General features: G+C 42.1%; 1 protein-coding gene across 1 annotated transcript in view; it reads left to right on the forward strand.

Annotated features, from left to right (window-relative positions):
• BAIAP2L1 (BAR/IMD domain containing adaptor protein 2 like 1) overlaps positions 1–26,235 on the forward strand; it is a 101,482-nt gene that overhangs the window by 22,677 nt on the left and 52,570 nt on the right. Inside the window, exon 3 of the mRNA XM_084818429.1 lies at positions 5,519–5,605. Coding sequence (XP_084674555.1) covers positions 5,519–5,605 — 87 coding nt within the window. The remainder of the gene's footprint in view (positions 1–5,518; positions 5,606–26,235) is intronic.

Genomic DNA, 26,235 nt, shown 5'->3' on the forward strand with positions numbered 1-26,235 from the left:
AAACTTTCCATGTCTCTGCCTAGATCTCTTCTTTTTTATTTCCGTATTTCCCCCTACCCTACTCCATTTTGCTCAAGCTTATCTAATGTTTGGCCCTAGTCTCCTCTCATTCCCTTCTCTGTGCCTTTTTGCCTTGCTTCTACATAGTCCCAGAACAGCCTTCTCCCTACATCGTCAAGCAATCTTCCTCTAAGCCCTACTTCAAAGGTATGCTTCTGAACAAGCCTTACATGTATAGTTGCCAGGTACTAGGGTTTGAACCAGGGTTTCAGTGTTTTAACTACCTGCCCTTTTCAGGGTCTCCAGTGGGAGGACTAGAATCATAGAATAGTAGGGTTGGAAGGGGCCTATAAGACCATTGAGTCCAACCCCCTGCTCAATGCAGGAATCTAAGTCAAAGCATCCCTGACACATAGCTGTCCACCTTCATCTTGAATGTCTCCAGTGTGGGAGAGCCCAACACCTACCTCCCTAGGTAAAAACTGAAGGTGAGATGATAGCCTGTGGTTCTATTTTCTGTGTGGTTTAAGAATTTCTGCTCCCTGTCTTGTTTACTGGCTTCCTTCCTGATCAGACACATCTCACCTGATCTCCAAGGCTCTGACTCCTGAGTCTTGAGGCTCTGAACCCCAGAGGACCTCACATTCCTACCTTCATCTTATCTGTACTTTTACTGCCTTCTCATTGACAATTCCTGACTCTTTCCCTTCCCTTCCTGTCTGTTTAATATATATTATGTCACCCAGTTTAACTTAGTCAATTGACCATATCAATTTTAATTTATCAAAGCTATATTTGCTCATATTAAATTTGTATTAAATTTGAAGATTTAAGATCAACTGACTAAATGCCCCAGCCATAATTATGAGTTGTCTGCGTGAAATGTTACCTGTGTTTTGCACAGCTAAATAAATATAGAAGGTAAAAAGAGAGACTGATTGGATTGTAATTTGAGAACAAGGCAAACAGCATGGTGATTCTCTCTCAGACGTATTCCTGTATCTTGGGTGAATCCTCTTTCTGTATTACAAATATATACTTACATTTTAGTGTCAGAAAATATGTGCATAGTCCAAAATTTTCTCCTAGCTGTCTTTTCTTTGAAATGTTCTGTATTACTTTTTCAAAGTTGCATTGTATGCATCTTCAAATACATATGCTTTCTAAGAGATCAGTCTTGTCTTATAAAAGTAATGTTAGAAGTGGCTGTCTGTGCTCCTTGCAAGGTAACTTGCTAAATCTTGCTGCTACTCTTCATGCTATGCACTGGTCCCAAGTGCTCTGAAAATCTAGGGAAGCCGGACTTTTATGGTATAATGGCACCTTAACATGTGTAATCTCCTTCTGACTATTTGGCTGTTCTCCAGTTTGAATTTTGTTTCCGGGACCCATCCAGCAGAACAGGCTTTGGGTTTTTTAAATTATAGATGCAAAAATAAGTTGGAAATCATTAACTGGGAACAACCCAACCCCAATGTTATGTTAATATTTTATATGTTAATGTTTCCTTGAAAAAGCTGAACTGATTTGCTGATGAATTTCCCCTCCCTATTCTCCAAGAGCAGGAAGCTTCTAAGCTCCTACTCTATGGGAGTTTCTCATTTTAAATCTTGAAAGTACCTGTTGCTTAGCAAGTACTATTATATAAAGTGTTGTTTGTTCTTGCTGCAGTAAACTTGGTGAAGGAAATGTTAGTAATGTTAACTGGCTCATTAGGCATATTATATTTTTTGTTAATAAGCTTAGATATATTATTTCAGATAATTTTTTAAGAGAATCACCATAAGGTACTGTATAACTAGTATGCAACTCTCGTACTCCCATTAAAATGAATAAAGAAGTAATAGAAGGTTACTGGATGAATGTTGGTACTATGCAGACCCCAGAGCAGTAGTAGTTATAAGGAATATGTTTTCCTAAGTACTGCCTGTGTCTCCATTATCTGTATAGTTATATTTATTCACAGATCAATAAATAATAATTTAATAGCAGGTATATGGAAAGATAGAAAACAGCTTCATGTACAGCAGGAGTGGGAAAACTCAGGCCTGGGAGTCAAATCCAGCCACTTCCCCTTTCCCTCAACCACTGATCGTTTGGTGGCTTCCCAGCTTCTGTACAGCTTTGTTCCCATTCTAAAAATTCAAAATGCCTCTCCTTAGTTACTAGTGGTAAGACCTTTAAGCTACAATATGCTGGGTGTGTGTGTATTTTTAGCACTACCCCTTTTGCCTTCAGTCCCACCCACCACTGGAATGTGATTCTGAAAAGCTTCTCTGAAACTGAATTTGGCCCTCAGGCTGAAAGAGGTTCAACAACCCTGATGTACAGGATTGGCTGGAAAGAGCATTCAGTACCTTGTATATGGTGAAAAATAATAGGCAGAGCAATCCTATGGATCCTGAGAGAGTGTTCCAAGGACCATGGGATATCTAGGAACCTCCCTCCCAAGGCCACAGACACTCCTGGGTGAAAAGGTGGCATTCTGGTGGGTGGAGAAGGGAGGGGAGACAAGAGGCCAGAATCTTCAGGCTCCTGTAGCCCTTCCATCACCACCTACTACTGGCAAGTGACTTAGATGGCCTCAGAGGCCTGTTGAGCTGAATTTTTTTTTAGGAGGAGGAACAGGAGGCAAAATCACCTCCATCGTTCCTCCTGCCCAGCCTGGCTCTTGCCAGCAGAGCTTTAGATAGTTGGAGGGCTCTGATCTCTAAATTTGTAAATCACCAGAGAGTTCAGGAAAATAGGAAACAGGCAAATAAGGTTAGAACGTCTTCTCTTTTGGGGGGAAGGTTGGGACCACTTTATAGTATGCTGGAATTCCCAATTTAGAATATGAAAATAATTATCGAATATTAATAATATTACCTTCAGAAGCTCCCCAACACTTGCTGGAATAGTTAGGACAGAAGGAGATTTTGTGAGGATATTGGATCAGGCCTTCTTCCTGTGTTCCCAAGTTTATTTCAGGCATCTCTTTGGAAGAACTGCTGGGACTCTGTGATTGATGGAAACTACTAGTAGCAAACTGAAACGGCTCAAGGCATCTGAGAAAACTTTTTCCCTTCAAGAACAATTAATGCTGCCCAGAGATGATCATTTTACATTTTCTAGTCTCTTTGTTTTTATTTCAAGCTTGAAGATTAAAATACTCAGAGTTGCTAAGTGATGAAGCCAGTCACATGCAGTTTGCCATACATTTTGGAAAAATTATTTATTTATTTATTACACTTGTATCCCACCTTTCTTTCATTGTGGAATTCATGGTGGCAACATGGGGTTCCCAGGTAGTCTCCCCTCCAAGCACTGACCAGGCCCTGACCTGCTTAGCTTCAGCAAGGTGGCTGCCTCATGTGCCTTCATACCATGTCTTGGAACTACATCTATATCTATATAAAATAGTTATCCACTATTAACCTACACTGAAGTGAGAGACCTTCCAGTGTTTCACAGATGAAAATAGGGACAGTCCTGTGTATTTTTAACATGATGGCTATAATCGCATGAAGAATCACAACCTGACCAGGTCTGCCACCCCTACCACCACTGACCAGGTTTGCATAATCAGTGAGGAAAAGAAGCCACAGTGGCTTCTTTTCCCCGCCCCACCAGTGCCGGTCATGTACCATGCCATTTCACTAATTACCTTGCTGGGCCTGGGTTGCCATCTCATCCAAACCTAGTGAGGTGTGTGACGGGACTGGCTTTCAAACCACCTCGCAAACTATGCCTTGTTCTAGGGTTCTGGGATGGTTTGGAAGCCACCCCTACCTCGAACCCTCAGCAGGTTGGGATGACACCGAAACCCGCGCCCAGCCAGGGTAATTAGGGAAATGGCACATGCGACCAACATGCGCAAAGTGGGGAAAAGAAGCCACCATGGCTTCTTTTCCTTCACCAATCCTGCGAACCCAGCTACTAGCTCTTACATGTTGCTGAAGGTCCTTCATTTATTCTTCAATAGCATGTTCTGCGCTGGCTTCTGAAGCAGCCATGTTAGTAAATAGACCATAAGTTTCCTTTTTAAAAAACGAAAAAGCAAGGCCTTTTAATGTCATAATTGACCTGATTGTACTTGTTATAGGATAGTTTCAACTCAGACTCGTTCAGCAACCTTTACTATTAAAAATATCTGGATAGAAAATTATCCTGGAATAGAGCACATTGTGGCCACTGTCAGGGGCCCAAGGTTCACTGGGAGGTTGTATCCCCTGCCTCCCAGGAAGGAACATCATGACAAAGGGGAGACCAGCCGGGCCTCATCCGTCAGCCATAAAAGAAGCAGCTGCAGGGATTTCTCCCTGCCCTGCCAGAATGAAATATTTAGCTCCGTCTGCCAGTTGCCCTTGCGCTACAGAGCTGAAGAGAGGCACACTCTGGCTGGGATCTGAAGGCTGCTGGGTTGAGTAGGTTTAGGGGGGTGGGGCTTATATGTTACAATATATGTAAGCCATCTTGAGTATCACTTGATCGAAAGGTGGGATACTGGGAAAAGGATGGAAAAAAGGGACTTCAGTGCAAACACTAACTTAAAAGCCATCCCCCAAAAGTTAAGACAGGAACTGTGATTTACCAAGGACAGATACCAGAAAATATAGTTCTTGGTAAATAGGGATAGTGAGGGTGGGATGAGTTCCTTAACATTGATGGAAATTGGAGGTCTATTGGCAATTGAAACACAATCCAAAGCACATTACATTTGCATTTAACTGTTTGTATGTGTTTTTTCCCATTGCGTATATTTTATTTAGCTTATTGTTTATAATGGTTTTACAAGTGTTAAAATCTGAAACGTTAAGAGACTGAGGAAAGGTGCCCGTGGACACAAGGGAAAGAGGTAAGGGATTGAGTGGTGATCAAGCCTTGATAGTAGGTCTCCACAGGCTATACTTCATACACATATGAGGTAAATGAGACACAAGGCTGGAATTAGGCATAGTATCTGTATAGGCTGTCCATATTCTTTGGTAAATATCTTGTAATTATCATCTGTACACTGTAAGTTCGTGTACAGAGAGGGAGGTTAAATCCTCTATTGATAGATTGGAGGCAGTGATTTATCTTTCCATTATGAATCTCCTAGCACTTCAGTGCAGTTCTTAGGACTCATTTTGACTGTCTGAGTGTGAGATCCCATCTCACTGGGAAATAACCCAGTAATATGTTCATGTTGGATAAATAGAGTGAAGTCTACCAGATTAATCTAGTGCATGCCTCTGCCAAAAATGAAGGGACTACCAGGTGTTCCATACCATTGAGATAATATGCTGTTGAGGAAGAAACTTGTGGATACTATCATGTCTATTTTTAACTCTTAATGGAATGTATTGTAGGCCATAAGCAGCATAAGTTCAAAAACTAATGATCAAATGTGTATATGCTTTGCTTTACTATTATTAACACTTAGTTCCTCCTCCTTGAAGCTAATCTGTATGACATATTGTTGATCTGTTCATTAATTTTAGAGTATAACATATATCATATATGTTCTCTTTACTCCTTTTATCTCTTTCTGTAGGTATGGTTCTTGCTGGAAGAGCATACTATGATGGTGTTGCAAGAATAGGTGACATTGCGGTTGCATCACCTGTTTCTAAAGAATTGGGTAAGTATGTCAGATTATTTAGATACACCAGGGGCAACTTGTGGCCCTCCAGATGTTTTGGCCTACAGCTTCCATCATCCGTCACCACTGGCTATGCTGGTTAGGGCTGATGAGAGTTGTAAGCTAAAATATCTGGAGGAATGCAAGTTGCCCACCCCTGAGATACACCATAGAATCCTTTTTAATACATGAGATTAATGCAGGAGCTCCTAAGTTTTACTGGCAAATTTAGCTTGTTGTCAATTGACTAGATGATCAGCTAGATGTAGATTGTAGCATCCATGAGCATCTTGTAAATGTCTTATTTCTAACATCTGATTTCCCTTTCTACATTTTGCGAGAACTGGGTTGGATTATAGTTCTTCCGCAGTCCAGCCCATCATGGAGAGGGTAGTAGGAGTGTATCTGACATACCTTGGACACACAAGACACAACATTTAAATATAGCCTCCATGTGTAAAATCCAATGTGTGTAGGCCAGGGGTGGGGAATGTGTGGCCCTCCGGATGTTGTTGGACTGCAACCCCCATTGGCCATAGCTAGGTAGCCAGTGGTGAGGAATGATGGGAGTTGCAGTCTAACAACATCTGGAGGGCCACACATTCCCTATCCCTGGTATAGGCCAATCCAATCAGTGGTTGATTATCTTTTTTATGTGGGGGGGGGGGTCGACCAAATAATTCTGACCTATGTGCACTAGATTTTATACACATTTGTGTGCGTTCAGGCATTACGTTCCCCTGGAGACATGTGTGGATGTTCATAGAATCATAGAACCATAGAATGGTAGGGTTGGAAGGGGCCTACAAGGCCATCGAGTCCAACCCCCTGCTCAATGCAGGAAGAGTTGAGGAAGGAGCATTGAGCCTGCAGGAATGGCTGGCATGCTCTTGTTCCTCTCCATGTGATGGGCCAGATCTGAGAGATCATCCAATCTCACCCTGAGTTAATTAAGGAAGTCATTGTTTGAACTAACATACTTTAAGCCTGAAATGTGTATTTTTTTTATATGTCAGTATTATTCATGATCTGAAATTTATATCTTCAGTGCAATCTTAGGTATATCCTTTATTTTCTGTCTTGTGAAATTAGAAATTAAGCCTCAAACTGCCGGCATAAAAATTGACAGAATGCTGTATTTGCTTTTTATCTTGCCTTTCCTGCCATTGTTTGTTTTGATTGAAAGTTTAAATAGGATGATTCAAGTTATTTTTCTCCATATTCATTCCTCAGCCTGTTCTGTTTTACCAACTTGTATGCTTAAAACCCCTTGAACAATATAAATTGGAGGAGTGATCTGCCTAAAGGAGAAGTAAGGTTTCTAAAAATTAAAAAAAAAACCCTATAGTGAAGAAGTGTGATACAGGAACCTGTTGAAAAAAGAGAATTGCTTCTGTGCAATCTGTGGTCCAGTTCAAATTTACAGTAGAAACCAAGGCTTAGGGATTGTGCATACCCTCTCCCCATCCCTAGATTCTCAAAGTCAATGCAAGAACAGACTGGTCTCTTTTTAACCCAGGTAGATGTCTGCTGCTGAGTAGTGCTTACCCTTGGTTTTTGGTTTTGGTTTTTGCAATTGCTTACCTTTTTTGTTTCCTTCTAAAAGCCATCATTGTGTGACTTTTCCATTCTGCCACTCCCCTAGGTTGAATACAGAATGTAAACAGCAAAAAAGCAAATAAATCGTATTGTAGTCACCTTATTTGCTTTGCAAGTTAGTTTTAGGAAGGACTAGCTGAATACACCAGGAATTTCAATATGCTGGTGTGTCTGATATGTATCAATCCTACAAGGTTGTAAAAATAAAAATATGACAACTGGCAACCACTTCTTATTTGTATGTATTGCCATCATGGCATTTTACATGGCTTCATAAGGAGAAAAAGTTAGGTTTCTGCCTCCAAGGAGCTTAAAGTCTAAAATTGACAGTGAGGAAGATAACAGAGGGAGATGAAGGCGAAACAAGGTTAGGAAGAGAATAACTAAAGTTATTTCTTTTCAAAGTCTTCCAAGAAGTATTTTGTTGGAGAACACAGAACACTTATTTTCATGGCATAATATTATTATATTATATTATATTATATTAATTTATATCCTGCCTTTTTCCCAATACTGGGACTCAAGGCGGCCTTACAACGTTAAAACTGTTAATTATATCTGCCAGCACCAGACAGGCCACTTAACAAGATCAGCCTCGGATGGCTTTCTCTCTGTCCCATCAGCCAGGACAGCTAGACTGGTGGGGATGAGGGAGAGGGCCTTTTCTGTGGTGGCCCCCACTCTGGAACTCCCTCCCTAGGGAACTCCGCCATGCCCCCTCTTTAATGAGCTTCCGTCGTGCATTAAAAACGTGGTTGTTCAGGCAGGCATTTGGGGTGGGTTAGGGTATTTTAGCAAATGTTTTTACTGTAGAATTTTATTGTTTTAAGCTGTTTTATTGTATGTTGTACATCGCCCAGAGTGGCTGGGTGACCAGCCAGATGGGCGATTAATAAATTTAATAATAATAATAATTAAAACTGCTACAAATAATATGAGGCCAGAAGCTTCAGATAAAAGATTACTTGAGCTGTATAATGCCTAGCTGGCTACTAGTATTTTTGTTGATGGTACGTCTTTAGTACATCATTGAATCATAGAATAGTAGGGTTGGAAGGGGCCTACAAGACCATTGAGTCCAACCCCTTGCTCAGTGCAGGAAGCCTTATTCCCAGGCAGTCTCCCATCCAAGTACTAACCAGGGCTGACCTTGCTTAGCAGACAAGAGCAGGTACATCCAGCCCTTATGAATATGTATTTTAAAACTTTTAATGCTCTTCTTTCCAATATGAGAGAGTGCAGCCCGCTGCTATGCATGTATACTTTAAAATAAATTACACTGAGTTCAGTGGGGCTTATTCCTGAGTAAGTGAGCACAGGTTTGCAGCCTTACATTAAATTTACACATACCTTCAACATGCTAAAGTGACCTCTTTAAAGGAAAGTAATTAGGCAAATCCCGAAGAAGCCTAACGTGAACCTAGAAGATGGTGACAGCTATAGTCCAGTTGCCAACATCCCCTTCCTGGACAAGGTGCTTGAGCGGGTAGTTGCCAGTCAGCACCAGATGCTCTTGAATGAAACTGGTGTATCTCGATCCATTTCACTTAGGCTGGAGGCCTGGTTTGGGGATGGAAACTACCTTGGCTGCCTTATGAGATGACCTTTGCTGAAAGATGGACAGGAGGAGTATAACTTCGTTGATTCTCTTCGACCTGTCATGGGTTTTCAGTACCACCATGGTATCCTTCTGAATAAGCTATCTGAGTTCGGTGTTGGAGATTCTACATTGCGGTGGTTCCGGTCTCACTTGGATGGCTGATTCCAGAAGACTGCTCTGTGCCTTGGCAGTTTTTCTGTGGGGTTCCACAAGGATCTGTTTTATCCCCCATGCTGTTCAACATTTACATGAAGCTGCTGGGGGAGTTTATCCAGAGATATGGACTGAGGTGTCGCCAATATGTGGATGACACCCAGCTCTAGCTCTTTTTTTCATCAAATCTAGGAGAGGCAGTGAGTGTTCTAAATCAGTGGCTGGGTGTGATACTGGACTGAATGAGGGCCAAAAAACTGAAACACAAACCAGACAAGATGGAGGCACTGTTAGTGAGTGATTCATCTGCCTGGCTGAGTGATGTTCAACCTGTTCTGGAGGGTTTGCTCCCTCCCTAAAGGATCAGGTTCATAGTTTGGGGATGTTTTTGGACCCAGCATTGTCACTACAGGGACAGGTGTCCTTGGTGGTACAGAGCACGTTATACTAACTAAAATGCTGTCTTGGACAGAGATAGCTGACCTACAGTTATCCATATCCTGATAACCTCTTATTTGGACTGCTACAATGTGTTATATGTGGGACTGCTTTTGAAAACAGTCCAGAAACTTCAGCTGGTCCAAAATAGGGCAGCAAAATTGTTAACTGGAACTGACTGATATGATCATATTACACCAGTGCTTTATGATCTGCACTGGCTTCCAGTCCATTTTGGGCCCAATTTAAAGTACTGGTCTTAAGTTTCAAAGCCCTAAATGGCTTGGGCTTAGGTTACCTGAAGGATTGTCTCCTCCCATATATACCTGCTTGGACCCTAAGATCATTTCAGAGGCCTTCCTCTGGGTTTCCCCACCAAATGAGGTGAAACAGACGGCTACTAAGAAGAGGGCCTTTTCAGTGGTGGTATCCCAGTTCTGGAATGCCCTCCCCAGAGAGCCTCGCCTGGTTTCTGCATTGTAGTCTTTTCAGTGACATTTTATTGTCCCAGGCTTTTTAGCCCTTCAATTAAAAATGTGTTATTTTTAAATCTTTACACTGCTTCTGGATTTTACTTGGGTTTTATTCTGTTTCAAACATTTCAAAGTTGTTATATTTATTTATTTAGCTTTATTATGTTGTATGTTATGGTTTTATGTTTTGTGGACTGTCCAGAGTTTCAGCTTCTGGGGGGTATAGAAATGTAATAAATAAAGTGAAATCCCTTTTGTGGGGTATTATTACTACACCTGATTTAGATGCATATGGAAAGAAATAATTTCCATGACTATCATAGTTCAGAAAAGTGACCAGTTTTGCAGTTTTGGGTGCAACGATACCTCTGTGCATGTTGTTGAAAATGTCGTTTTGCATATCCCCCTGTATTTTGGAAGAAGAGGGAACCACATATATGCCATATATGTGGTTATATATATGCATATATATGCTTTAGCATGTTAATCAAGCTTCACTCATAATTCATAACTCAGGCTCAAACTAGACATAGCATTATTTATGTTGTTAGCCCATGTGTAGCTGATTTTTTTTTCAGTAAATGGGGGTGGGGGGGGACTGAATTAGGGCTGTGGCATGTAGGGAGAGTTTTAATCCTCTGTCCCGGTTCTGAACCAAGTGGGAGGTACACCTGCTATTTGTAGTGGTTAGAGTGTTGGACTGGGACTCGGGAAACCTGGGTTCTAGTCCCCACTCAGCCATGAAGCTCACTGGGCGACTCTGGGCCAGTCACTGACTCTCAGTCTAACCTACCTCACAGGGTTGTTGTGAGGATAAAATGGAGGGGGGGGACTATGTATGCCACCTTGGGTTCCTTGCAAGAGGAAGAAAGGCAGAATATAAATGTAAAAATGAATGAATGAATGAGATAAAAGCTCCCAATGGTGCCTGTGGGAGCCTTTGTTGCATTGCAAATAGCAGGCACAACCTTGCTTCGGATTGGGAGCATGACAGAACAAACAGTTAAAAGCCCCCTGCCCACCCACCTGCATCCCACTCCACCCTGTGCCAGCTATTAATTGAAAAAGGACTAACATTGAATAATGTTGCATCTAGTTTGTCCCTCAGCCACATCAGTGTCCAGTACTCTGCTAAAAATGTACAATTGATAGTTGGGATGCCCCTGTGAACATTTTCTAATGGAGGACTTAAAATATCCCATAGAAGTTCCTGTGTAGCATTTTTTTTATGTTCATTGAAAAGATGGTTTTGGACTCCCTCCAGTTCGATCTCAGATAAAGTGCTTGCTGTAGAAATACAAAAGGTACAAAAGGTCAGAGAACTCTGGACGAAGCACTGTAATATTTTTAGCAGTCCTTTAAACAGCAATGAAAAGTCAAAAGTCAGAACGTCCAAAACAAAGAATAGAGTCAGTATTTAAAGTAGGGAAGCTTGAGGAATTCACTGTATTTATTTACATTAATAGTCCCCAATTTTTGGAATTCAATTCCAATAGAATTATGTCTTGCCCCTTCAACTCTGGCATTTAGGCAGGACTTGAAGACTTTCCTCTTAAAGGCTGCCTTTGATACCATAGCTTATGTCAGCAGAGCAAGTTCTTAAAGTAATTTGGGATGTCTATTCTCACGTGGTCACCTTTAATTTGTACCTTGTCTTTCACTCCTTCTGTACTTCAACTTTGTGAGGGCTTAAAAAGCATCTTTAAAAACATGATATAAATGAAATAATAACACAGCATTAAAAAAAAAAGATAACACAATAAGATAACAGAATTAGATCAGTATAAAGAAAAATGTAGAAAGATGGCCAATAGATAATACATAAGGAGGAACATAGTTAAAAGCTTGTTGAAAGAGAAAGGTCTTCAAGTGCTGACAGAACACCAGTAAAGAAGATATTTGGGAAAGGAGCTCCACATATGGGGCACTGTCACAGAAAAGGCCCTAAACCTTGGTACATAAAATACAGTTGTATTCACTGATCTTAAAGGACAGGCAGATTCACATATGAGGAGACGGTCCCTTAAGTAGCTTAGTCCAAGCCATTCAGGGCTTTAAAGGTAATAGCCATCACCCAGAAACGAAGCGGTAGCTAATGCAGTTGAAAGGAGTCACATGATCCAACAACTTGGCCTAGTCAAAACTTTAGCTGCAACATTCTGCACTAATTGAAGTGCAAAGTTTTTATACTTCTGTGAATTTTCTATATGAAATGTCCTGATCCAAATCACTAAGGTTAATATTTAGATCAGAACTTAGATATCCATCAGATTTTGCAGTTTAAACATATCAAAATACACATTGAAATATTTTTATTTTATTTTTGGGGAAAATGGCAGATTAATGTAGAAACATAATGAATTATTGGTAAACACGTGAAAGTAGCACAGGTCAGAAATAGACAGATTCTTCCACCTCTACTTTTATTAGAGCAGTCTTTGAATATGTCTTAATTTGTTAAGTGTATTTATAGTGAAAAGATGGAGCGTATGCTTTCTCAGTGGTTGCAAATCAAAGGGAACGAATGCTGAACAAAGAGAGATCCGCTCAAGCGAACTCTTCTGTAGCATTAGTATCAATCCATTATAATTGATACTTCTTTCAGGTTGAATTTATACCCATATTAACAAGAAAAAGGCCAAGCTATTAGAAACTATTGTAATTTGAGTAATGTTAATCTACTCAAAGAGGCTATTTGAAAGCTATCTCACTTAAGAGTTTGCTTAAGTTTCTACTGGCTTCATAGTATGTGCTTTCTTTCTAACCATGCTGGGCCTCTTCCCTTGACATACCTGGAAAAGGAAAGTCATTCTGGGTTACTCTGAAGTTGTGTAATGAGCACAGTGTGTATTTAGGAATTGGCTTCTCAGAATTCATTACAGTTGAGATTAAAGGTGAACTAGAATGTATTGAAAAAGTAAAAAAAAAAAGCATCCAGACTCCTATAACCTGTTATTAATATATGCCAGCTGCCTCAGGGACCTCAGATGGTCATTTTTTCCCTTGCTTTTTGGCTTTGAACTATCTAATATTGCATATCTTTATTCTGTGTTGCTTGCAATCCAATCATATAAACTGCTTTTCAGAGGAGCTCACAGCAGAGCCCCTGTATCAACATAAGAGCAGAACTGGGGCTCTTTTGCCAGTGTTGACATCCAACCCAGTCCTTCACATGATATCCTCAAGGCCTTTTTGGCTCCTAAGATCCACAGAAGCCCATTAAAATGAGCTTTAACCAAGTTTAACATGAGAAAGGAGTCTTGGGAAGCAGGTATCATATCCCACCACCTTCCTTGGTAGGACCACCTGGAACTGGATGAAACATCAAAGGAAGAGACTTTTGCTGGCGCTAATACTTTGTGGGGGTCAAGGGGGAATCAGTGGATGCCAGTAGCTCTCCAGAGACTACTACCCAGGGTGATGTCTGACTTGTTGCAGGGTCAGAGGAGATGAAATTCCTTGACCAGTCTTGGTAGGTGTAGAGCAGGGGAACAAGATCACTCACAGGGCCCCATGAACAGAAGTGATGGTGTGTCCAGGCAAAGGCCCAGAGCTGGACAGACAGTTCCTGTCTGGCAGTTCATCACATATTCCTGAGCCCTTCCTGTGAGAAGGAAGCATGCTCTGGATCAGGGCCCTGATTATAGGCCAGGTGGGCAGCAACCTCTTATAAAGCTGCTCTGTAGGAGCCGATTCTGTTGGAGCCTAAACAACACCTATCTTACCGTGCTCCCTGTTGGACAGCTCCCCTGCTAACATGAACATTCTTAGCCTTGATCCACAAGACTGCTCTTGGTAAAACAGGATTTTGAACCACGTGATAGGAGTGGCATGAACAAAACAGCAGGACCAAAGCTGGCGGAGTTTACTCTGCATGTTATAAATAAGGTGGCACTTCAGCTGAAACAGTGCAAGCGGTTATCTCATTCATAGCCAGTGAGTGGCATTTGGGGTGGGGTGGGGTGGGTTATGACCTGGTTGCCATACCTCAACACTGAAATCTTCTTGGTATAAAGTCTATACTGTAGATGATATATGGCCTGTTCTGGGTTTGTAACATTTTAATTAGTAATTTTAAACATCCCTACAAGTGGGGACTTCTCTCTTGTGACCAGCTCAGTACACAGTGGTACTTCGGCGTGGGAGATCAAAAGGCTGAAGCAAAGTTTACATTTGCCACAGGGTGTTCTGTCGCTTGGCACTGGATGACCCAATGCTGAGACTTCACTGCAAATTTCTCAAATCTTACAGCCGTTGCTCCAGTCCCAAGATTGTGTGCACATCTTGCCATAGCCATCGATCAGTCTAGCTGTGGTACAGCACAGGTCATATCAAGTAACGGAGTATCTTAGATCTGATGTTTAACTGACCTGAGAAATAGTGCCAGCAGAGACATAACTATGTGGAGCCAGCATACAGCCAAATAAGTGATGGGACACAAGCAGTTTTATGATTTATTAACTAATCCCATGAATAGTCAACACTCAAATTTACCTAAAGTGCAAGTTGCAACTCCAGTGGGGTCACAAAGAGAAGAGTGGAATTAAAGAGTCTGACCTTGCATGCCCAGTTATCTTGGTAAAGATGTAATGATGGAGGGAAATGTGTGGTTATAGGAAAGTGGATGTAGGAGCTGTTCTTGCGGGGTGGAGGGAGAGATGCAGAATGTGTCAAAACAACAACAACAACACACTATTGTTTCTTGGGTGAGCAGGATGCAGAAGAAAAAGTTTAAAAGGAAGAGCAACTTTATAAAGGCTGAGAACTACTGAATCCTAGGGTGCCTGCAGATTCACAGCTACTTATCTTCAAATAAAAAGTATACTACTACTGCTTTAGATTGGATTGTTGTGATAAGGATTTATAGTGCCATCCTATACATATCTACTCAGAAAGTAAGCCATGTTGAATTCAGTGGGACTTATTTCCAGGTAAGTGTGCTTAGGCTTTAAGCATCATTAGTCAGGGGGATTCATAACATGCTAATGAATAGGATAGGCCTGAGAAGGAAACAGGAATAGGGGGTGCGATTGAAAAAATCTCCGGTACAAAATAGGAAATTGAACTTCAAGGCAGAGTTCTAGTGCAAAGGAGAATTAAGTTATTTTGATAGTGAAATAAGTTTTCTGAGCTGAATATTCATTTTTTTCCCAAACAAAATATTCTGGAGACTGGCCAATTTAGTTGGCATGAGCTTTGGTAGGCAACAACCTACTTCAATCTGTTGCGTGCATCTAATAAAACTTGGTGGCAAAATCACATGTTCTAATAAACCAATGGGGGGGGGGGTTGCCACTACAGAAGTAATACAAATATTTCTCAGTATTTTTTACATTCAGAATTATTTTCTCCTAATCCCTATCCTACCAGACTGTGTGTCAAATAATTAACTGTTCTGAACCAGATCTAAAAAGGCCAAATCCTCATCAGGTAGAATTATTACTACTTAAGTGCCTTAAAAAGGTGCTGTATAATACAGAATTTAAAATAACAGAATAAAAACAGAACCCTGCTGGCACTTGAAGAAAGGAAAAAGGTATGAGAAGATAATGAAAAAAGAGAGACATTGAATTAAACTAACTTAGTTAATTGGATAAATGAACATTGTGTCTTGAACTGTTTCTTAAAAAGCAGGGAGGACTGAGTCATATGAATACCTGTAGGAAATGCGTTCCAAAGATAAGGCATTGGCAAAGAAAACATATGGAAGTATGTGACAACAGATTTAATCTATTGTGTCAGAGGAAGCCTTTGCTCTAGGACAGAGCTTTCCAAACTTTTCGTGTTGGTGACACACTTTTTAGACACGCATCATTTCGTGACATGGTAACTCAGTTTTACTAGCAAACCGGAGGTTAAACTAACCCGTTATAAGAGATACGGACACATACATAAATGGTAATAACGAAATACAACATATCTCATGAAAACCTTTCATTTATATTTTTTTAAATATATGATTTGTAAGATAATAACATACACTGTTGTCATTTATGAGTAACAGTATGTAAATATTTGCAAGAATTTTAAAAAGTTGAATAACACCAATAACTACTTACCATTTCCAGGTCCAGGTAGGAGCTCAGCTGCAAAAACACATGAAGTAGAGAAGCAAAAGTCCAACAAAAATGGTGTAAATATATATGTCTCACTACAAGGCTATACTGCTGTAAATATTTGCAATGCCTATGTCCAGAGTCCAGTTCCAGCACTCTCCGGTGGTACACTGCTAGTGGGTGGTTAATCCACAATTACAGCAGAGTAAAAATAAATGGCAGAAATCAACTGAGCTCTGTTCCGACTGGCCAAGATGGCGGATGGCCCGCTCAGTGCAGTCCCAGGTGGCGTTTCCACCTGTGTGTTACTTTGGCCTGGCCACACGGCAGCGCGGTGCAGAAGTCCGCGAAGGGCACGCCCGAAACCATGCAGGGCTGGTGGCCGCTGCCACTTCTCCATGCCAGTGTCGGCCAAGCTCTGCTCCCAGGGCAGTGCCTCCCTTCCCCTCTCTTCACCCCGCGCCTCTACCTTTCTGGGGAGCGGAGGCTCGAAGCTCCTCGCCTGCCTGGCGCAGCCCTCCCTGCTCTGGGGGTGTCCAGCAGGCCGTTGTTCTCCCCCGCTGCCCTGCAGCCACACCGAGGACGTGGGAAAGCCTCTCGCCCGAGCTGATTGCAAATTGCTCGACTAATTGCTCTGCTAACTTCAAATTCTCCACACTCCTCATGCAGCCAGTGTTACCACACTCCTCGCCGTACTGCTCCAACACCACCAGTCACGTGCATCCTGCATCAAGATGCCACGTGATCCTAAAGCAGCTAATGTTAAAGCACCTAAGCCTTAGCAGCTAAGCTGCTTTAACATTAGCTGCTTTAGGAAGTTCTGGGGGAGGGACCAAGCGAAGCAAACGTGAGTAAGGGAACTCCTCGGTGCCCTTCCGCACAATTTTCGCGCGACACACCTACACACTGCCGGCGACACACTAATGTGTCACGACACACAGTTTGGAAAGCTCTGCTCTAGGAGAACAAGTACAGAGAGAAATTAGAGGAGAAAGAAGCAGGAGCATCAGAGTTCAGGCATTTAAAAGTATGAAGTAAGAATTTAAAGGGAAAATGATAAAGGGAAACCAGTGGAAAGAAAATAAAAGGGGAAACATGTTTATGGACAATAAAGATTAAACAATCTGCAGAGTGAAGAATAGATATCACTTGTAGCAAAACAAGCAAAGAGGACATTACCATAATCAAATCTAAGGGAATGAATGAGTTACCATGGGATCTTAAGAAAGAAATGAAAATATTTCAGAAATGTAAACATTCATAATACCACAATTTGAATGGTCCTGAATCTGCAATGAAAAAGTGCCAAAAATTATATCTATGTAATGCAGATGAAATAGAAATACCAACAATTTAAAAAGATAGAAGGAACTGTATAAGAAGCTGAAGAAGAGAAAAAGAAGGACCTCATTCTTCAGGAATTTAACTTGAAAGTGAGAAAGGCAGAAAAGTTAGCAATTGAAAATGGCAAACTTTAATTTTCATAGAATACTTTTACACTGATAATTTACAGTTTTATAAATTAATACCAAAAACATATGAGGGGTCCAAAAGGCAACAGGTACAGAATAAAAATGAATGGTTGCAATACAGAACCTTGGGGGATCTCAACAGATTGAAGAAATTAAGCAGAAAAAGGCCCAGTAATAGAAACACAGTAAAGAACACTTGGACAGATAAAATCACAGATGAACAAGATCCCAGAAACAAAAATTTTGAAAAAAAGACAAAAGTGAATAGCATGATATGATATAGGTATCAAAAGAAGAGAAAAGATCCAACATGAGAACTGAAAATAAGGGACATTGTTTATTCATTCGTCTTTATTACTATCAATAGATCAGAGACATTGTTTAGATAGAACAAAATCAGTAACTGAAGTTTAAACTGTTTCAGTAGAATGGGAGGGTTAGGAGCCAGGTTGGTTATGATGAAAACACAGATTGAAAGAAATTCAAAGCATTGCTCAATAATCTATTCCAAGAGTTGAGAAGCAAAAGACGACAGAGAGACTAGACTGGGTGATAGCAGGAAAGAAGAGGATTAAGAGAGGGCTTTTTTCAAAATTACAGTACCCCGAACTAACTTAAAATCAAGAAGAAGAAAAACCCATATGTCAAAGAAAGATGAAAGCTATAAGAAAAGAAGTTAGAACAAAAGGTACAATTAACTTAAATAAGAAAGATTTAAAGAACGGGCAAGTTTGGGGGGATAAATGACAGGTCAGAATAATAGAAGAGAGAAGAAAAAGATTAGAGAACTCTAATCAAATGAATTATTAGAAGATGCTTAAGGGAAATATGAACTAGAAGAGAAAAATGAGCAGATATTGGCAATTTTGTCAGTGAAAAATAGGTAAAAGCCTAAGGTGTCAGAGTAGGACAAGAAGATACTATAGGATGAAGCATGAAATTTAACTCTGAATAAAGGTGTCTAGGTGAGGATGAATTAATACAGATAAAATAAGCCTATTATGCAAAATTTAAGGCATACAGTAGAAAAAGGAGCAGGGCCAAAAAGAACTCGGCAAAGCAAGAAAGCATTTCACCCTCTGTAAAGAAAAGTGCTATTCTTAGAATAAGAATCTCTTCTTTAATCACCCAATTTTAGCTCCTTAGCAGCCTTAAGATTAAATTGCCTTTCTTGTCCTGTAACAACTTGATCTGATCTCCTGTAGACAGGATATGTGAGAGATGCATAGTCATGTGTTGCACTGATGGCTGAAACGTCCTCCCCAGTGATAGGGGTGTCGTCTACCTTCTTTCTCTTCCACCATTCTGATCTTTTCAATCTGTCTTTTGCACTGTCTAGCACTGGCTTAAGGTGAGGTCACAGCAACATGAGTGGATGAAGTGCACCCCAAACCTTGCTTACTTTGCCCTCCTGGAGGTTGATCCCTGAGATCCACCTGGCCATGGGAAAATATGCTTTCGTTGTTGTTGTTCAGTCGTTCAGTCGTGTCCGACTCTTCTTGACCCCATGGACCATAGCACGCCAGGCCTTCCTGTCCTGCACTCTCTCCCAGAGTGTGCTGAAGTTCATATTCATTGCAGCGGTGATGCTATCTAGCCATCCCAATCTCTGCTGCCCCCTTCTCCTTTTGCCTTCAATCTTTCCCAGCATCAGGGTCTTTTCCAGGGAGTTTTCTCTTCGCATTAGGTGGCCAAAATATTTGAGCTTCAGCTTCAGTATCTGTCCTTCCAATGAACAGTCAGGGTTGATTTCCTTTCGGATTGACTGATTGGACCTCCTTGCAGTCCAGGGGACTCGTAAGAGTCTTCTCCAGCACCACAGGTCGAAATGCTTTCATTACATCCCTATAATTAGAGAGAGGATTCCTAACTGCCCCTCTTAGGAGCTGACTGGACTAGCTGTTTCCCCTTCAGCTAGGGGGAAACCTTCATTCTGCCATCAGAAAGATGGCTGCTGTTTTTACTTCAAAACTGCTTTCCCTCATATAGTATCCTGAGTATCAAATTCCTTTAGCCTGTTAGGTTATGTGGGCCCAAATTAAAGGAATCATTTTGTTTGTTTTTATACTGTTTGTCTTAATCATACTGTTTGAACTCTCTGCTGTGTATAATTTCCCAATAAAATTAATATCTGATTTGGATTTCTGCTCTGACTGGTGAAGTGGTTGCCCATAAAGTTTCACCCATTTTATTTATTTAAGCATTTTTTACCCCACTTTTCCCATCCAAAAAAGGACTTGCTCAAAGTAGCTTACAAAATGTAAGAGCACAAGAACAGTAACTAATAATTAAAACACATTAATAAGCTAAAAGCAGCAGCAAACAGCAGAATCAAATGCTTGTTCAAAGAGAAATATCTTCACTTGTCAGTGAGGAAAATGACCTAGCCTCTTGGGGCAGGGAGTTCCACATATAAGGCACTGCCACCAAGAAAGCTCTCTCTCCCATTGCTACCAACCGGACCTCTGAAGCCAATGGCACATGCAAGAGTGGGCCACACAGGGTCTCCCAAAATCCACATAAAGACAGTAGCAAATCTGATATGTAGGATTTAAAATCAATGGGAATTGACAACAAGAGATCCAGGGAGATGATAAAATACAGCTATTTGTAAATTTGCCAGAGAATAGAAATGAAGGGCATGATATTTAAAAGATGCAAAAGTATGAAGATAAAAGTAGCTAATATTTATTTATAGCCTCTACTAAAACTTGCAAGGTTTAGTTCTGCCTACAGAGATATTGCAGTACAAATATAATGGATAACCAGTTAAGAATAAGTTTAGAAACCACAGAATTAAGGAATTTCAGGTTTTGTTGAGAATTTAGAGGTTCTTTCTGAGACATGTGGAAGAAACCTTAAACCTTCCTTTATATGAAATGAATAAGTTGTCTATTATGACACACAAGATATTTTTTGTAATATTGATCTCACACAGTAGATTAAGGGTTGTTCTTGTTCAGTCATTAAGTCATGTCCGACTCTTCGTGACCCCATGGACCAGAGCACGCCAGGCCTTCCTGTCCTCCGCTCTCTCCCAGAGTGTGCTCAAGTTCATATTCATTGCATCAGTGATGCTATCTAGCCATCTCATCCTCTGCCGTTCCCTTCTCCTTTTGCCTTCAATCCTTCCCAGCATCAAGGTCTTTTCCAGGGAGTTTTCTCTTCGCATTAGGTGGCCAAAATATTTGAGCTTCAGCTTCAGTATCAGTCCTTCCAATGAGCAGTCAGGGTTGATTTCCTTTAGGATTGACTGATTGGATCTCCTTGCAGTCCAGGGGACTCGTAAGAGCCTTCTCCAGCACCACAGTTCGAAAGCATCAATTCTTCGGCGCTCAGCCTTCCTTATAGTCCAGCTCTAACAGCCATAAGTTACTACTGGAAAAACCATAGCTTTGATTATGTGGACCTTTGTCGGCAAGGTGATGTCTCTGCTTCTTACTATGCTGTCTAGGTTTGCCATAGCTTTCCTCCCAAGGAGCAAGCGTCTTTGAATTTCATGGCTACAGTCACCATCTGCGGTGATCTTGGAGCCCAAGGAAATAAAATCTGTCAGTGCTTCCATTTCTTCCCCTTCTATATGCCAGGAAGTGATGGGGCCAGATGCAATGATCTTAGTTTTTTTAATGTTGAGTTTCAAACCAGCTTTTGCACTCTCCACTTTCACCCTCAACAAGAGGCTCTTGAGATCCTCTTCGCTTTCTGCCATTAGGGTGGTATCATCTGCGTATCGGAGGTTGTTGATAATTCTCCTGGCAATCTTAATTCTGACCTCTGATTCATCCAACCCGGCGTTTCTCATGATGTACTCTGCATATAAGTTAAATAAGCAGGGTGACAATATACAGCCTTGTCATACTCCTTTCCCAATTTTGAACCAATTGGTTGTTCCATGTCTGGTTCTTATTGTTGCTTCTTGACCCTCGTACAGGTTTCTCAGGAGACAGGTAAGGTGGTCTGGTACTCCCATCTCTTTAAGAATTTGCCACAGCTTGTTGTGATCCACACAATCAAAGGCTTTAGCATAGTCAGTGAAGCAGAAATAGACGTTTTTCTGGAATTCTCTTGCTTTCTCCGTGATCCAGCGAATGTTGGCAATTTGATCTCTAGTTCCTCTGCCTCTTCGGAACCCAGCTTGTACTTCCAGTAGTTCTCGGTTCGCATACTGCTGAAGCCTAGCTTGTAGGATTTTGAGCATCACCTTGCTGGCATGTGAAATGAGCGCAATTGTACGGTAGTTTGAACACTCTTTGGCATTGCCCTTCTTTGGAATTGGAATGTAAACTGACCTTTTCCAGTCTTGTGGCCACTGTTGAGTTTTCCAAATTTGTTGGCATATTGAGTGCAGCACTTTAACAGCATCATCTTTTAGGATTTTAAATAGCTCAGCTGGAATACTGTCATCTCCGCTAGCTTTGTTGTTACTAATGCTTGCTAAGGCCCACTTGACTTCACTCTCGAGGATGTCCGGCTCAAGTTCAGTGACCGCACTATCATGGCTATCAGGGACATTCAGATCTTTCCTGTATAGTTCTTCTGTGTATTCTTGCCACCTCTTCTTAATCTCATCTGTTTCTGTTAGGTCCCTGCCTTCTTGTCCTTTATCATGCCTGCCTTTGCACAAAACGTTCCCTTGAGATCTCCAATTTTCTTGAAAAGATCTCTAGTCTTTCCCATTCTGTTGTTTTCCTTGATTTCTTTGCATTGTTAATTTAAGAAGGCCTTCTTGTCTCTCCTTGCTATTCTCTGGAACTCTGCATTCAGTTGGATATATCTTCCCCTTTCTCCTTTGCTTTTCGCTTCCCTTCTTTCCTCAGCTACTTGTAAAGCCTCATCAGACAGCCACTTTGCTTTCTTGCATTTCTTTTTCTTTGGGATGGATTGAGTTGCTGCCTCCTGAACAATGTTACGGATAGGGATGCACGAAAGTCACTTACCTGGTCTCGCAGCTTGCTTCGCGGTGGGGGGGAGGCGCTTCGCTGCTCCCCCCGAAGTTCAGGCCGGGGGGGAGGCGCTTCGCTGCTCCCCCCCGAAGTTCAGGCTGGGGGGGAGGCTTCCTTCCTCGCCCGGCCGAAATTCAGGCCAGGGGGGGAGGCTTCCCGCCTCGCCCAGCCGAAATTCAGGCCGGGGAGAAGCGCCCCGTCTCCCCGGCCGCGAACTTCAAAAGAAAAAAAAAAAACGCCCCTGTGATAGGCTACGTAACGATTAACATAGCCTATCACGGCTAGATCTGCAAAGTCAGCCGTGATAGGGTACGTTAATCATCACGTAGCCTATCACGGGTGACTTTGGGGGGGGGGGGGAAGCGCGTACGCAAATGGCGGCCCCAATAGGGAGCCGCCATTCGCGTTCCTTATTTGGTCCCTGTAGTCTACGTAAAGATTTACGTAGACTACGGCGAAAATAAGGGCAACGCTATTTGCGTTGTCCTTATTTTCGCCGTAGTCTACGTAAATCTTTACGTAGACTACAGGGACCAAATAAGGAATGCGAATGGCGGCTCCCTATGGGGGCCGCCATTAGCCGTACGTGCTTTTTTTTTTTTAAAGTCACCCGGGATAGGCTACGTGACGATTAACGTAGCCTATCACGGCTGACTTTGCAAATCTAGCCGTGATAGGCTACGTTAATCGTTACGTAGCCTATCACAGGGGCATTTGTTTGTTTTTTAATTTTCTTGTAATGGCGGTGGCGGCAGCCAGTCGAAAGACCGGCTGCCGCCCCCGCCCCTGACGAAGACCTGCCGAACCGCCGCTGGGACCTGCCGCCGGGAGGGACATTTGTGAAAGGTTAGTCCCATCCCGGGGGGGGGGGGGGCGGAGAATTTCTCCCCGAACAACCTTCGGAGGACCGAATGCGTTGGCACTCGGCCCCCCGAAGTTTCGGGGAGAAATTCTCCCCCATCCCTAGTTACGGACCTCCGTCCATAGTTCCTCAGGCACTCTGTCTATCAGGTCTAATCCCTTAAATCTATTCCTCACCTCCACTGTATATTCATAAGGGATATGATTTAGGTCACACCTGAATGGTTTAGTGGTTTTCCCTACTTTCTTCAATTTAAGCCGAAATTTTGCAACAAGAAGCTCATGATCTGAGCCACAGTCAGCTCCAGGTCTTGTTTTGACTGAGTGTATAGAGCTTCTCCATCTTTGACTGCAAAGTACATAATCAATCTGATTTCGATATTGACCATCTGGTGATGTCCATGTGTAGAGTCACCTCTTATAGAATCATAGAATAGTAGGGTTGGAAGGGGCCTACAAGGCCATCGAGTCCAACCCCCTGCTCAATGCAGGAATCCAAGTCAAAGCACCCCTGACAGATGGCTGTCCAGCCTCGTCTTGAACGCCTCCAGTGTGAGAGAGCCCACCACCTCCCTAGCTCATTGGTTCCATTGTCGTATTGCTCTAACAGTCAGGAATTTTTTCCTGATGTTCAGCCAGAATCTGGCTTCCTGTAACTTGAGCCCATTATTCCGTGTCCTGCACTCTGGGATGATCAAGAAGAAATCCTGGCCTTCTTCTCTGTGACAACCTTTCAAGTACTTGAAGAATGCTATCCTATCTCCCCTCAGTCTTCTCTTCTCAAGGCTAAACATGCCCAGTTCTTTCAGTCTCTCTTCATAGGGCTTTGTTTCCAGTCCTCTGATCATCTTTGTCACCCTCCTCTGAACCCTCTCCAGTTTGTGTGCATCCTTCTGAAAGTGTGGTGCCCAGAACTGGACACAGTACTCCAGATGAGGCCTAACCAGTGCTGAGTAGAGGGGAACTAGTACTTCCTGGGATTTGGAAGTTATGCTTCTATTAATGCAGCCCAAAAGAGCATTTGCCTTTTTTGCCGCCACATCACATTGTTGGCTCATATTCAGCTTGTGATCGACAACAATTCCAAGATCTTTCTCGCTTGTAGTGTTGTTGAGCCACGTATCCCCCATCTTGTAACTGTGCATTTGGTTTCTTTTCCCTAGGTGCAGAACTTGGCATTTATCCCTATTAAATGTCATTCTGTTGTTTTCTGCCCAGCACTCCAGTCTATCCAGATCACTTTGAATTTTGTTTCTGTCTTCCAAAGTATTAGCTATCCTGCCCAATTTGGTGTCATCTGCAAATCTGATCAGCATTCGCTGCACCTCCTCCTCCAAGTCATTAATAAAAATGTTGAAGAGCACTGGGCCCAGGACTGAGCCCTGCGGTACCCCACTCGTTACCTCTCCCCAGTTTGAGAAGGTCCCATTGATCAGCACTCTTTGAGTCCGATTCTGTAGCCAACTGTGGATCCACCGGATCGTTGTTTCATCTAGCCCACTTTGAGCTAGTTTGCTCATCAGGATATCATGGGGCAGTTTGTCGAAAGCTTTGCTGAAGTCGAGGTATATGATGTCTACAGCATTCCCACGGTCTACAAGGGAGGTTACTTGATCAAAAAATGAGATCAGATTTGTCTGGCAGGACTTGTTTTTGACAAATCCATGTTGGCTTCGAGTAATCATGGCATTGTTTTCAAGGTACTTCCAGATGGATTGCTTTATAATCTGCTCCAGAATTTTCCCAGGGATTGATGTCAGACTGACTGGTCTGTAGTTCCCAGGTTCCTCCTTTTTACCCTTTTTGAAGACAGGGACAACATTAGCCCTCCTCCAGTCATCTGGCACTTTCCCCGTCTGTCCTCCATGACTTCTCAAAGAGAATAGACAGCGGTTCTGAGAGTTCTTCTGCCAGTTCCTTTATTACTGTAGGATGCAGTTCATCTGGCCCTGGAGATTTGAACTCATTTAAAGTAATTAGGTGTTCCTTGACCATATGCCTGTCGATCTCAAGCTGCAATCCTGCCCTTTCAGCCTGCACTTCGCCTTTCCCAGAGGGGTCATAGACCCTCTTTTTGAGAAGACTGCACCAAAGTAGGAATTGATCACCTCTGCCTTTTCTTTGTCATCTGTTATCGTTTTGCCATCCTTATTTAATAGCTGAACCACCATTTCTTTCCTCTGCCTTTTACTATGCACGTAGCTGAAGAAAGCCTTTTTGTTGTTTTTAGCATCCCTCACTAACCTCAGCTCGTTCTCAGCTTTAGCCTTCCTGACGCCATCCCTGCAATTCTGTGCTACCTGCCTGTACTCTTCCTTTGTTATTTGGCCGTCTTTCCACTTCCTATATGTGTCCTTTTTTGTTTTCAGGTCATCCCTAAGCTTTTTGTGAAGCCACATTGGCTTCTTCTGTTGTCTTCCACCTTTTCTTCTTGTTGGAATTGTTTGTGATTGTGCCTTGAGAATTTCCTTTTTTAAAAGCTCCCACCCATCTTGGACTCCTTTTCTCGTTAGCGTCGCTTGCCGTGGGACCTTACTTATCATTGTTCTGAGTTTATTAAAATCAGCTTTCCTAAAATCCAGGGTACGCGTTTGACTACACTCGGCTTTTGCTTCCCTTAGCAAAGTGTGCTAAGGTGTGCTTTTCCCTTAGCAAAGTTTCTTGTGCTGTTGGAAAAGCGTGTTTGCTATGATCAGTGTGTTCTCTTTGCAAAACTCTATTAGCCTTTGTCCTGCTTCATTTTGTACACCAAGGCCATGCTTGCCTGTTATCCCTGTGATTTCTTGGCTTCCTACTTTAGCATTCCAATCCCCTATGATGAAAAGGACATCTTTTTTTGGTGTTAGTTCTAGAAGGTGTTGTAGGTCTTCATAGAACCGATCAACCTCAGCTTCTTCGGCCTCAGTCGTTGGGGCATAGACTTGAATTACTGTGATGTTGAATGGTTTGCCTTGGATTCCTACTGAGATCATTCTGTCGTTTTTGAGACTGTACCCCAGTATTGCTTTTCCCACCCTTTTATTGACTATGAGTGC

This window comes from Heloderma suspectum, chromosome 12 (genome assembly GCF_057233095.1).
Source record: "Heloderma suspectum isolate Gila_16-S chromosome 12, 16-S_ref, whole genome shotgun sequence".
Classification (NCBI taxonomy): Eukaryota; Metazoa; Chordata; class Lepidosauria; order Squamata; family Helodermatidae; genus Heloderma; species Heloderma suspectum.